Consider the following 14,304-nt stretch of genomic DNA (forward strand, 5'->3'; position numbering starts at 1 on the left):
CGTCGCGCGCGCGATTACCAGCGAGCGAGCGGCAAGGAAGAGTTTTTTTGGTGAGCGGTGTGGTGGTCCTGATCGGTGGTGGGTCGTCGAGCGATGCGACTGCGATGACGGCGACGAGCATGTTGGGCCAGCACAAGGGCTACCAGGACGCGTCGTCCGGCTGCGCTGGCTCGATGAGCAACGGCGGTTCGACAGTGGCCGCCATGCAGCCCTTGCAAGGAGGCTACAACATGGGCATGGCCGGCATGCACGCGGGCTACGCGCCGCAGTCCTTCGGCAACGGACCCACCATGGCGTCCGGCTCGGCGTGCATGTCGCCCTCGGTGGCGCCGCTGGGATCGATGAACTCCATGAACTCGCTGGGCCAGGCCGGCATGAACGGGGTGTCGGCGGGTCTCATCGGCGGCCTGGGTCGCGACTTCCTGCCGGCGGCCGCAGCCACGGGTCCCGCGCCGTCCTCCGGTCCGGACTCTCCAGGCGCCCGGGCTCGCGCCGACTCGAAGGCGTACCGGCGGTCGTACACGCACGCCAAGCCGCCCTACTCGTACATCTCGCTCATCACCATGGCCATCCAGAACAGCCCGAGCAAGATGCTGACGCTCAGCGAGATCTACCAGTTCATCATGGACCTGTTCCCCTACTACCGCCAGAACCAGCAGCGCTGGCAGAACTCCATACGCCACTCGCTCAGCTTCAACGATTGCTTCGTCAAAGTGCCGCGCACGCCGGACAAGCCGGGCAAGGGGTCCTTCTGGACTCTGCACCCGGATTCGGGCAACATGTTCGAGAACGGCTGTTACCTGCGGCGCCAAAAGCGCTTCAAGTGCGAGAAGCGCGAGGCGGTGCGGCAGGCGCAGAAGGCCACCACGGGACACCACCACAACTCCAAGGCCAAGATGGCCGCCGAGTCTCCGGGACACATGATGCAGCCCCCTCCTCCTCCTCCGCAGCAGCAGCAGCAGCATCACCCACAGCAGCAGCATCAGCAGCAGCAACAGCACGCGCAACAGCATCAGTCGCAGCACTCGCAACAGCAGCACCACGCGTTGGCGCCCACCTCGAATCCGGCCATGCTGGGCATGGGCTACGGATCGCACCAGGACCCGTCCAGCTGTTGCTCCCCGGCCATGGGTCCGCACCACGCGCTACACGAGTCCTTGCTCAAGGTGGGTTCCTCTCTTTCTTCACTGCGCATGCTCGGCGCTGTTTGAACTATATAGAGTTGGTCAAGCATATATTACTGACGTGGGTCCACCAAAAAAAGAAGTACAGAGACAAAGAAACAATGGACAGCGCGAGTGCCCATACGGCCAAATGATTCTTATTCCTCGCGAAACACGAGCCTTTATACCACCACAGCATCAAGATATGCGCGCCGTCAGTAAATCCAGCGAATGGGCATTATCACCTGTAAGATAGCTTACAAATATATAAACACTATATGTCTATATACCGCGGGCAAATGACTTACCAAGAGCGACACTTTGCACTGATCGTTTGCCTACGACTGATATGAAAGGATTTGCTAACTTTCCTTTCAGTTCCTCCGAAACCATGGGCATTTAACCTTGTGTACAAGCAGCCTTATCGCGTATATCAGAATATATATGGACTTTGGCGTCCTAATAGCTGAACCGCGGGCCGTTGCCTTGTAGCAGCTTGCAACACACCCTCGACCGTGCGGTAAACAGCATGCAAGTGGGCAGGAGAGGAGATCGCCTGTATTTTTAAACTATAGTTACGATTTGAAACTCCCTGACCAAGCAGTTCATGCATTTTGGGGATGGGCCCTTTTCAAATCATTCTCACTGGACAGTAATGACAACGAGGCACACTTTAGGTAGGTACTGTCACCGTCATTCTCGGCATGTTTCACAGTTCACAACAGAGCAAAGGCCTCTCCCAAAGATCACTAGTTTACCCGAATCTTTACGAGCCGATTCCATTTAATCCATGCGAACTTCTCAATTTATGCACTCCTTCTAACCTCTGCCTATACCTCGACTGCATTTCACATACCATTCTGGTATCTCACTGTCCATCGGTGGTCTGTTCTGCGCATTACGTGGCCAGTCCAGTTCACTCCGTTCCGCTTGATATAGGTATCCGCTTTACTGTTGGCTCCCTGACCCATGCTGCCGTCCTCCGATCTATTAATGTAATTCCCATAACGTTTCGCTCCACATATACACACGCTACGTGTCCATTCTCTTTTTCTCGGCATTTTTCGTTATCCTGCATGTTTGGGCGCCATATGTGGCAGGTGTATGTACAGAACTGTATACACATGCAGAGTTCGAGTCAGGGGAATACGCATCTTTGTACTTTTGTTGTTTGCCACGCTAGCAATTGAAGTTAAAGATTGCTGGCTTCAAATTGAGAAGTGACATTGGAGCAAGTTGGAATTGGTTAGGCATCTTTGAAATGGGCAGCGCAAACAACGGGGACACGAGAAGTACAACACACCCCTTCGGACCTCGACGTTTTTTAACAGAGGAATACCTTGTGTACGTCATCCCACTTGTATACAACACGTTGCGTTGCTGAAGTTCTGGACCAACGCTAGATGATGTTTAGTGCGATTCCTCACCTGCATAAAGGGAGGCTGGCGCAGAGTTGTCATAGAAGTTCTTGTGGGTCTAGCACTTTTTGTGGTACGTGCAACTATCAACGATCGTGAGGCAGAACACTCGGTTAATGCGGGGATGCGTTGGAACGACGCACCGACTGTCCGAACAATAGTTCCTCGCAGATATTGCCCAATATATGGTGTGAGGTACCCGAATATTGTTTTATATAGACAAAGGTCGCTCTAATGAGCACGTTTGAGCTTATCAGAGCTGTGCACGTCAGTCGTATTGGTTAGTTCATCCTTGAATATTGCTTGGTTTAAAAAGTCATCACAGTTCGTCATGGTGATGACCCGATGCTGCTGCAGCGAAAGTTAATGGCATCAATTCAGCCAATAACGCGAACAGTGATGACCTTCCTTACGAGTGACCGAAAATCGGTGGAAAACACAAAAACAAGGGCATCTCTCTTTGTCCATGCATATCCGTGTCAGATGCTTGCCAGAGTGCCATTGCAAGTTAACTTATTCTGCGGAAACAATCCACAGACAGACAGATATTTTTATAGCGCGAATCTTATACTTACCCCGATAAACACGAAAACTGACCATCGGCATCAACAGGCGTGCTGAAAAAAAAATGGCCGCATATCCACGGAGTGCTTGATGATAAGTCTGTGCGACCGTCCTAGCGTCCGTTCGTCCGTGCGTCCGTCCATCCATCCATCCACCCGCCCATCTATTGAACGATCCAAGTACTGCCATCTCGCATCTTTTCGGCATATACAAGTACCGCCACCCAGCGGACATTCCAAAGACTGTAAACGGGAGGTGGAACTCGCACACTTTCTTACAGCGTGCGTTTCGTGTCTGCTTCCCACCTTTCACCACCTCTATTTCATGGCTACTAGTTCACTATGTTCATGGCACTGCGGCCCGACCCTCGCTAAACCTTGCTAAAACAAAGGAGCTTACGCTGTTTAACGTGGCAACCCTTTCTGGTCAGGTAGTGCCCAATGGCGTTTCTCTGATGCTAGTATTTTTTTTTAGTAAGCATCCAATTCAAGGCAGATTTTATTGAAGATTATGTCACCAATACTCGTCGCTAAGTTATCTCATCAGAAACAATTGTTTTTATTTATGATTAACCTGCCCGGGTTTCCTCCTCAATTAAAAAGGGTGCGCGCATGCCACTCCTCTATCTATAGTCCGGCCGTGGAGGTGGCTACCTACTACTACTACTACTACTACTACTACTACTACTACTATACTACTACATACATACATCGCGGACGCACGACCGATAGCTTCTGGAGCTTCGCCCCCCCAAAATGGCCACATATATATCCCCGTGAGATATGGTGCCACCCGGCAGTAATGCTAAGAAATAAATGTTTTTAGAACGCAGAGCCACTGGTAGGTGGCAGCACTGGGTAGATTTAGTATTTAGTCAAAGCCCCTGAATTTTTTAGATAAGCGTAAAAGGTACCCACTTTTTTCGTTCATAGTGTCGCATTGCCAGCGCAGCGTAATAACCTCCTCGGTCTTATAGAATTACGTATCTATGCATGTTCTAAATAAAAATGCACACTGCTTAACACTTATGTATTGATGTTGCACTTTGAATGTGCGTAATAGTTGCTCTTTGAGTGACAATGTTCGCAAGTACGAACGCAGCCACCAGATCGAAATAAATAGACATTGAGCAAGAGGCTAAACTATCGCCGGATGGCTGAATCGTCGGACGGACAGCAACAGACAGAGTGATTGATTGTTTGATTGATTGATTTGTGGGGTTTAACGTCCCAAAACCACCATATGATTATGAGAGACGCCGTAGTGGAGGGCTCCGGAAATTTTGACCACCTGGGGTTCTTTAACGTGCACCCAAATCTGAGTACACGGGCCTACAGACAGAGTGAAATGTTTGCATTGAAGTCATGGTGTAAGATGTGATTGCACCGTTGTTGAAGTATCCCAAGAAAGACTATCCCCTTTAGAAGTATGGCTGAACTGGGCATGAACTTTCTATAAACACTGGAACTCGGTATGCACTCATTCAAAACGTCGTTAAACGCGTAAAGAAACGTATACGTAAAGCGCGTCGTGTGTGCCTAAACATGGCCGTCAGTTGTAAACAAGGCCAGCATTGAACGCTGTTCGGAGAGCTATATTTTAATATGGACGAATGTTGTCGGCGAAGCTTGCGTTAAAGCAGCCTCCTCCTCGCGGTGTGTTGAAACGATGTCGAAATTCCGCAGAAACTCGCCGGATGGGACTGTAATAGCAATGCTGCGTTGTCTGAGCGTATCGCGGAAGCAACAATTTGACTTAAGTTTCCAGACGGCGACACCACCCTGCGAGCGTGAGCACTGTGCGAGGTATTAAAAGACTCGTTCATGTAGTCTCTTTCATGGCTTCGGCCTATGACCTCTCGCTCCCCAGCCATCGCCCGTGATCGAGAGGCCGTGGTTCGACGGTTCAACTCCGGGCAAATCATTTTCGGTTACTTTTTTTTCTTTACTGTCTGGTCGCGCTTATTTTGCTGTCGTATTTCCGTGACGGAAGTGCGTAATAAGTCTTCATGGCCGCAGGCTTATAACACTTTCGCGTTGAAAACCATGACGTCACAGAAAGTCCAGCTGTGATGTCGTTACGGCTTCATATCACATGACGTCACATGGGGACGGCTTGACATCACGTCGTCTAGTGAATGGTCGGCCAATCGCGGAGGGCGTGTGAGATCAATGACCATGCGGCAAGCTTGCACCCCCTGCGATGCTGTAGTGTATATGCTAAGCTACGCAAGGTGCTGAAAACTTTCTAGAGGGCGGGAGGAGGATCATTACAACTGACTGAGAAGGAAAAGAGTATGGCGTTTGCATTCGTGTCGTCTAAAGAATCAGTGACGATGGGAATTTTGTGGTAGCCCAAGTCAAAGTTCTGACCTGCTGCGGTTCATTCAGGAGAGAGTTTAGAGACCAAATATGTTAATTGAAAGTATTGAGATGATAGTGAGTAAACCTGACGAGAACATTTAGAATGTCGTTTTGATCACCGCGATTTCTGCAAAATTGTTGACCTTGCAGAGCACGTCGCTGACGGTATGTAAATACGGTCGAACCCACCTATAACAGTACTCGAGTGCCACGAAAATGTAATTGTTATAACCGATTATCGCTATAACCGGATCGCACACAAAAAAAAATTGAAAATAGGAACTGGCAGGTTGTTGCGAGAAAACTATTATCGAATGGGGTATGGCCAACACAGCAGTGGTAAGGACGATAAAGGTGCCGATTTTTCGGACGCGACTGAAAATTCGGATGCTTCCACGGGACCGCTATAAGCCCCATATATCCAATGTATGGCAACTCCCGAATTTCGGACGCGGAAACCCTTGCAACTCTCAACTTTTACCCAAATTGCATGTTCGTAAGCGTGTGAACAGACTCCACTATCTCTCCCGCGCCGTATACGAATTTTAAAGGTCAGCTTTGCCAAAACACCACTGCGCTATGCGGAAAAGCATATTGCTAATCTGAAGGGGCACTGGGGGACGTTGGGGTGTTGGACGAGTGTTCAGTAGCTTGAATTTCTTGTTTTTCTTTTTTTTCTTTTCAAGGGTTTCGCGTTCCATTATCTTTCGGCACGGAAACACAGCAGCCAGAATTCATTTCTCTAACCCATAACGCGACTTGCGGACATTGCTGTAAGCGGGCTGTTTCACCATCGAAAGCATACAAAAGTTCACAGTGCAGCAGCGTTTTATTGTTATAACCGATATATTGTTAAACCTGCTGTCGTTGTACGTGGATTTGACTGTAAATACAGGGAACGTAATGGAACCGTTAAATACGCTACTTTTTGGGACGTGTCGAGCTCACCTTCTTTGTCGTTGTGGAAACTTCGGTAAAAATTTCGTAGCTATGGAAAAGGCCAGTTTGCTTGGCCAATTTATATAAATACGGAACTATGTAGGTAAATTACCCAGATGACAGTTCTTGACACTGACCCGTTGTTCTACGGGACCGATCACTATATGCTATATATGTTTATGGTCAGTGCTGAGTATTTGTTTTTCACACCTCGTAATAAAGAAGGATCACATAGTAGCTGACAAAAAGGGCGATACCTTTTGATCACAGTATGCGTGCTAGCCTATGAGCCAGGTAACATATTTACTGGTGTGTAAATACTTTGATGGTCATACGCGGCTTGATTCCGTGTTATACTTGACAACTGTGCTTGCTGTATGCATTCGGGGATAGTTTGAAATAATCAATGCTATGCGCATAGCGGTTCGTTTCCTTACGACCTAATTGAGGGCCGGCGCTTGATCCGAAGCGAGGCTTATACCAACTCACTTGTGAAACAACAGTCTTCGAGTAAGAAAGAACACTAATAAAAAAGAAAAAAAATAAGTTAAGAGCGAACATGTATCGCTTTGAAGCATCTACCTTGAATTCCAAAATGAATACATTTGTATCCTATTTTCGCGTTTTATGTATCGTCGGCTGATTAGGATGGTAGCCGAGTACTAGCATAACTGTACTGAGATGTATTTATGTAGATTGATAAAGTTAGCTTAAAATAAACTGGTTTATTGTGAAAAAAAACAGGTAGGTTATATCAAATATTACTTGTATGGCTTTAACGCGACAATGCTGGGAAGCTCTTGCAGCGGATATTCCGGTGTCGCTGTCGGCGCAATTGGCTGTGAGCGAAAAAATCGGTGATGTCGGTGAGTGCGAAATCGAGAAAGATGCAAATAAGATAACCAATACAATTCTTCCACTCAAGTCAGAAACGAACCCTGGCCTTGTGCTGGCAAGTAGGTGTTTTACCACAGAGCCACGTCATTACTCGAAACTGCTTCGCAAGAAAATATAACACTATAGGAATTTCATCGCGTAATGTGAGGAGTCACCTTGCGAATACTGCGTGGCAGATACGTAGAATTGCGCCCGGTGCCAAAACACGTGAATTACGCAATGAGGAAGTATTTTAAAAGCCACCTATTGCAAAGCGCTCAGAAATATTACATCATTGCCATCAGCAAAAAAATGATAAAACAACAACAAAGTAAGCAGCTTTACGGATGCGCATGCTGGGCCCTTAGCTGATTCTTTAAAGGAAGAATTGTGGCGTATGGCTGTTTCGCAAGTGTAGTTGGAATGTCGACCCCTGGCTACGCCCGAGAGACGGGGGGACCTCCTCAAGATATTGTATTGGTATAATGCAGGGCAGGCGATTGTCGAGCAAAGAAAAGCATATTTCAAACAAGAAATCGAAGACAATAAAACAGGAAGCATAATTGAGGAGTGGGGATTACAACAATAGTGAAGAAAGAAACAACAAAACTATTGTACGCATTATATAAACGGATGTCAATTCTAAATTATCTAGGCAAAACACAATCAACACAACACAGGACAGAGCCAGTGAAAACGCAATAATCCATAAAATGACAACGATAAATGAGAACAAGTTATTTCAGTGATGGTAAGTAAAAAAAAAAAGGTGATTAGGCCCACTGCAGTCAGCGCGACATTTTTTGACTGTGTTCCGCATAGCGTGCACTTAGCGGAGGAAGTATCAGTCGATGCCGTATACGAGCCATTGCTACAGAGCTTGTCAATTCGCTCTTTTTGTAGGTTTCTTTCGCTTAATTATCTGTTAGACGTATTTGATTGTGTCTTAAAAACAACCGAGACCCTAAAAATCGTTCTTCATTCAAAACTGCGAAGACGTATTGCGCGGTATACGCTACATATGTTTCGGGGATCTGTATATAGAACTCTCTCCGTAAGTGCATCGTTTGCGTGCATAGAATATCGCGCGAGCGATGCTCTAATCTCTCTATTCGAAGGCGTGCGTGTGGCTTTCGCGTGCATGCTGCTAAAAGCGTGTCGCGTATCTCTTTTATATTTCGCCGACCTTCCATTTCTGCGAGAAAAAAAAAAAGGAGGGGGGGGGGGGGTACGCTGCAGCGGGAGCACACGCCGCGTCATCCGCAAAAGCAAATACATGTATACTTGACCACCTACATATCGACGCCAAACACATCTATAGCGATATCTTTCGCAAACTTTCTTTGCCATGTACGCAAACACATCCTCGAAATGTCCCATGCTGTTTAATATATAGAGACGCCTGCTCGACAAGTGCTTGATGTTTTGTTTGTGGGCATATTATTTAGAAATCTCAGCTGTGCCCCCTTAACGGAAGCTTCGCAAATACATATGCGCGTGTAGACATTAAACAATCGCATCAGTGTTGCCCACCTCCGGCGCTCGCTTCGAGTCTCGCGCCGTTAATCTCTATTGACAGTCGTGTCGGCCAACATTTTCTCGGTAATGCGCGTCTTCTGTCTGAGATCTTGGTGAGATTATGTGTGTGCGTGTGTATATATATGTATGTCCAGAGCGTTGTCACGGATAACGCCGTACGTTGTAAGAGCGTCCTTTGCGTCACCTGTAATTGGTTGGATTTACTCGCGACTATATATCGTTTACTCGCGACTATATATCCGCGACTATATATCCGGTTGGATTTACTAGCGACTATATATATATATATATATATATATATATATATATATATATATATATATATATATATATATATATATATATATACAAACCGTGCACTCACGTTGATCCCCTGCTGTCGGAAAATGTAACCTAACGAAACGCCGCTGTACGCAACGTCTTGACTATTATTAGCTGCGTGTTTGAACAGTATACAGATGGTGTGTCACGCAGGCTTTTCGATTAAAATTATGATTTGGTTTATTCCGGTGCATGACTAAAATAGATTTAGCCACGCATTCTTCCGTGAACTATCGTAGCATGTGAAGATGCATATACAGTGCACGGTAGATGTGTGCTTTATTAAGGCTAAGCTATAACCAGTATAAAAAATCAGTTCGCAAACATGACCCATAGAGTAAATATGGCGTATGGTCATTCGAATTATATGACTACACTAGTTATCGTTGTACGTACCGCTGAAGCACCCCGTACAGATGTACTACTTGAGTTAAACTGAAACGTCTAGCCACGGTGTTCCTGACATAGATATGTCCCGGTAGTTTATTAAAGCTTTTCTCAATCACAGGTTAACCGTCCGTCCCGAAATTCTAATTGGTGTTCTACGCCCGACCGTTGCCTTCTTGATTTTTAATGGGCCAGTGGTGACCAGTGGCATTTGCTCCATTCATGTGCCCCGCCGCGGTAGTCTAGTGGTTAAGTATACTCGGCTGCTGACCTGCAGGTCGCGGGATCGAATGCCGGCTGCGGCAGCTGCATTTCCGATGGAGGCGGAAATGTTGTAGGCCCGTGTGCTCAGATTTGGGTGCACGTTGAAGAACCCCAGGTGGTCGAAATTTCCGGAGCCCTCCACTACGATGTCTCTCATAAACCATACGGTAATTTCGGGACGTTAAACCCCACATATCAATCAATCAATTCATTTCTGTGGCACATACTACCCGTTCATGATTTTTGGTCATGACGAAGATATTACGCCAAGCTTGAAGAACTTCGCTTGAAACACGTAATGTCACTGAAGACAACGTTTTCGCTTGGGGGCGTCCTATTTGATTATTCTCGGCTGCAAATTAGCGCTCTAACAAATTGACTTTACCTCGAAAGGAGAGAACACAATTTTATAAAATTAACAAGATTAACTATAATTATCTCCTCTTTTCCAGAACAGCGATGCTTTTCAATGAAATGTACAATAATTAAAAGCTGATTTTGTTAATGAAAAATGTGGTTTAATAATGTTAAAATGTAGACGTTGCTCACACAGTGATTGCAAAAGTAATTAACTCACTTTACTTTGCGCAGTATGCATAGTTAAAGAAATTAATTTATTCAGCAGTCGGGTGGAATTAGTCCTTAACACTTAGGCAGTCTGGATTTGGCTTATACGGAAAAGAGTGACAATGGCTTCGATAACTTTTTATAGAGGCCTCTCTGTAAATGTTGCTTGCAAAAAGACTTCCTGAGGTCATTGAGTATGTAACTGAACAAAGGGGAAGGCTTACAGTAACTTTAATAGTAAGTATACCCAAATATCTTCTACCATTGGTTCTGCGAAACTTAGTTGGAATTTATGCGCTGATTATCCATGTCTCTGACTGGAAAATGACAAAGAATGCTATAGGTGTATATTAAAAAAAAAACGTTTTTGCGTTACGTTTTCTGCGTTAAAGTGGGTATTTCGAGGTATTTGTAGCAGAGGTTTCTGATGGCACCGTACAGCGTTATAACGTGTTCCTAAATTCAAGTACACGGGCTTTTCTGCCGCTATTCAAATACAGCTGCAGCGTACGGAAATATAACCTGCGACATTTTTTCGCTGGAAAAGTATACGAGATAGCGATCTCCAGCCTTTTCTATAGGGTCATCCTTGTCATCACCACTTAATGTAGCGCGCACGTGATATGAATATTCACACGATATATGTCGAAATATTCGCACAACACATCCACTTGAACAGTCACAAACATGCTCTAGGCTATTGCAAATTGCCTTTTGGTTGCGTGCAAGTTATGCTCCTCGCTGTGGTCGACGTGTCAAGGAAACCTTCAGCCTCTCCTGACCAGCCGAAGTGGCCGAATCGCATTATCTAGTGCAGCCTTTAAAATTAATCTATTGTTTTTGTGAAGAAGAGAGAGATGATGTGCAAGGCTTCGTTTACTCACGTTCTGATCGGATGCTAGTCATGCTGATGCTCCAGTTTGATTTTTTACTTTGTCCTTTGTACTGTGGCACAACATGTTGGGTGTTAAGATATAGCTCTAACCATACGCTGAAGCTGTGGGAGCTTCGATAGTGTCGAGGTCGTAGTTCACTCTCAAACCGGACATTGGGTTGCTGCGGTTTCCTTCTTCATTTAAACACGAATCAGTCGCTGTTAGTGTCATTCGCCAGCAGATACGATGCACGTCAGTAGTGACTGTCTCGTGTTAAAGAAAATGAAATAGAGGGCTAGAACGATATGCAAGGCCAGTAACTTTATGGACAGTGTATTACGAAGCTGTTATTTATTAAACAGAACCAGAGCCTTAACTCTGACACCTCCGTTGTTATCAAGCACCGTCGACCGGCCCGCCGTGGTGGTCTAGTGGCTAAAATACTCGGCTGCTCACCCGCAGGTCGCGGGATCGAAACCCGGCTGCGGTGGCTGCATTTCCGATGGAGGCGGAAATGTTGTAGGCCTGTATGCTGAGATTTGGATGCACGTCAAAGTGCCCCAGGTGGTCGAAATTGCCGGAGTCGTCCACTACAGCGTCTCTCATAATCATATGGAGGTTTTCGGACGTTAAACCCCACATATCAATTAATTAATTAATTAATTAATTACCTACGTAAGCCTCTTTGTGCATGAGGATGATTTGAATGAAATTATGAAAAGAATAATATAACCAGAGCGTTTTTTTCTGTCCTATAACTACTTCGAGGTGGTTACTTACTTGTAGGAAGTGGTACCCAAAGTTCGTCTAGTACCCTTTCGTCTCGCTCCTTTTCGTTTTACTTCTTTATCCTCCTAATTCATTCCATGGCTGAGTACCGCTCACACTATGTGGGCTACAGGTCACAGCACCGCCGTTGTTTGTCTGCAGAAAGAATATTCGTTTTCCTCTTCTGGAAGTATACAGTGAACACGACCTTGCTCGTGCTTAAACTGTTTATTTTCTCTCCCCTACGTCCTTTTCTCCCTCTCTAAACCAAAGGAATGTATGGTTGAATTAATTGTCAATTCATAGTGAATATTAAGAAATTAGATTTTTTTAAGATGTCTCTACTAACGTGTCTAAGCGATCATACGTGACATATTACCTTATCTACTGAGAATCCATGTTTCATTTATTCTTTGTCTGGTATGTCTCATTCCCTGCAACTTTCAAAATCAATGATGTCTTATTTGCTAGAATTGTCCAACGGGTCGATCATGTGCTATTGCGTTGTATAGTTATTGCGTTATGCTACTGTTATTGGCACTGCCTCTGTTTAATTGTTAAATTACGGTGTGCTTTATTTACATATTATGAGGCCTATTTTTCATCTTTTTTTTCTGTTATAACAAACTCACTGCTTGTTATCCTCCAGTACGTAATGGCCGATACTGGGCCTTTAGTGCAAATTGGCAGTGGTGGTATATATACCTTTATTTCCGAAAGGCACCCGACTGTTCGTCAACGTCTTTATAGCGCACCTCCCAAGTAAGTAGGGCGCGGGGTGGGGGGGGGGGGGGGCGTCTCCGTCGCTTTGTGTGGCTTCGAAGAGCTCAGAGTTGGTCTTATAGTTCATTGTTCTTACGGAAGAAGTGGACGCGCAACGCGGACACGGGAGTAAAGTCAAGGCACCACAAATGACTGAGCGTGTGGTGTCTTCTTGACTTAATTCTCCCTTGCGTCCGCGTTTGCACTCCCAGTACGCTAGCATGAACATACGTACCAACTAGTTCACCTATCCGTTATCCACTGCTCCTAAGAACGTCGTCGCACCTGTCCTGCCAGTGGGAGACCTGCGTCGCGTATCCCCACAGCATGTGTCCCAAGTTTGCATCTACACGACACTTCGCACATTTGAATGATCCGTTGCAGTCCGAGTAGATTCGGTTCGTAATGCACAGATTGGGGCGCGAATTCGTCTAGCAAGCGGGAGGTAATCAAGAGTGCTCTGTTTAGTCACTTGTTCGGAAGTTAGAGTTGTGTACGCCCTCTTTGAAATGAAAGGAGTGAATGACCAGATCGTGTCTCTGCCGTGGCGCAGGTGGACCCTCACTACAACCCGTCGAGCCACCCGTTCTCGATCAACAGCATCATCGCTGCAAACGAGAGCAAGGCGGACCTGAAGCTGTACGAGATGTCCCAGTACGGCGGCTACAACCTGTCGCCTCCGCTGGCGGGCCACACGGCTCTGCCCAACGACTCGTCGGCGGGCTACTACCACCCGTCGCTCTACTCCATGTACCAGTCGGCCACGCCCACCCTCTGAGACGAGGAGCTGCGGGACTTCTGAGGAAGAGGCATCCCGCACGACGCGTGACCGCCGCGAGAGGGCGCACGTCGCTTCTCGGAGCTGGCACGGGTCCCGGCAGACTCGGCAACCGTTGGACAGCGGCGACGTGGCGCATGTTGTTCAAGACCCGCCTGGCCGTGCGGGGATTTGGAAGAACCGTCCTGACCACCGATGAACGAGCGTCGTGTCCACTCGACGAGGGGTTCCCGGACGACGACTCCGAAGAGGAGCCTCCTTCGTTCGTGAACCACAGATCTGTGGCCTCGTTGCTTCTTCTGTCATCACCTCCAGCTTGTCACGAGCTTATGGTGGATGGATGCGGATCTGAAGACAGTGTGTTCCGTTATGGAACTGTGCACCACGCTTCTGGAAGTAACTCGACCCTCGAGGTTATCGCCATCAAAGAAAATAATTTAACGCACTTCCGATGACCTACGGATGCGACTGTTGCGAACGGCAAACGCGGTACAGCCACCGTCCGTACAAGATGCTAACTTGACGGCTCCTTGCAGACGAGTCACCGTCTCCAAAAGGGTTTTGTCGTTTCGCTCTCGAAGCAACTCACGGGATACTGGGAATAAGTTGTCGGGTTTGGGTACTTGGTGCAGCAGCAGGTCGGCCGTTCCTTTCGTCACGATGAAGTCATAAAGTTCCCATTCCTATCTCACTCTCTGTCCTCCTACTGCTGCTTGTTCG

General features: G+C 46.7%; 2 protein-coding genes across 2 annotated transcripts in view; both read left to right on the forward strand.

The window, feature by feature from the left end:
* LOC142766124 (uncharacterized) overlaps positions 1 to 14,304 on the forward strand; it is a 351,486-nt gene that overhangs the window by 62,036 nt on the left and 275,146 nt on the right. The window lies entirely within an intron of this gene.
* Positions 43 to 13,839, forward strand: LOC142765809 (silk gland factor 1-like). The gene is made up of 2 exons (XM_075867549.1): positions 43 to 1,166; positions 13,360 to 13,839. Exons 1-2 carry the CDS (start codon positions 105 to 107, stop codon positions 13,582 to 13,584), a joined length of 1,287 nt encoding a protein of 428 aa, XP_075723664.1. The 5' UTR covers positions 43 to 104; the 3' UTR covers positions 13,585 to 13,839.

This window comes from Rhipicephalus microplus, chromosome 6 (genome assembly GCF_043290135.1).
Source record: "Rhipicephalus microplus isolate Deutch F79 chromosome 6, USDA_Rmic, whole genome shotgun sequence".
Lineage (NCBI taxonomy): Eukaryota > Metazoa > Arthropoda > Arachnida > Ixodida > Ixodidae > Rhipicephalus > Rhipicephalus microplus.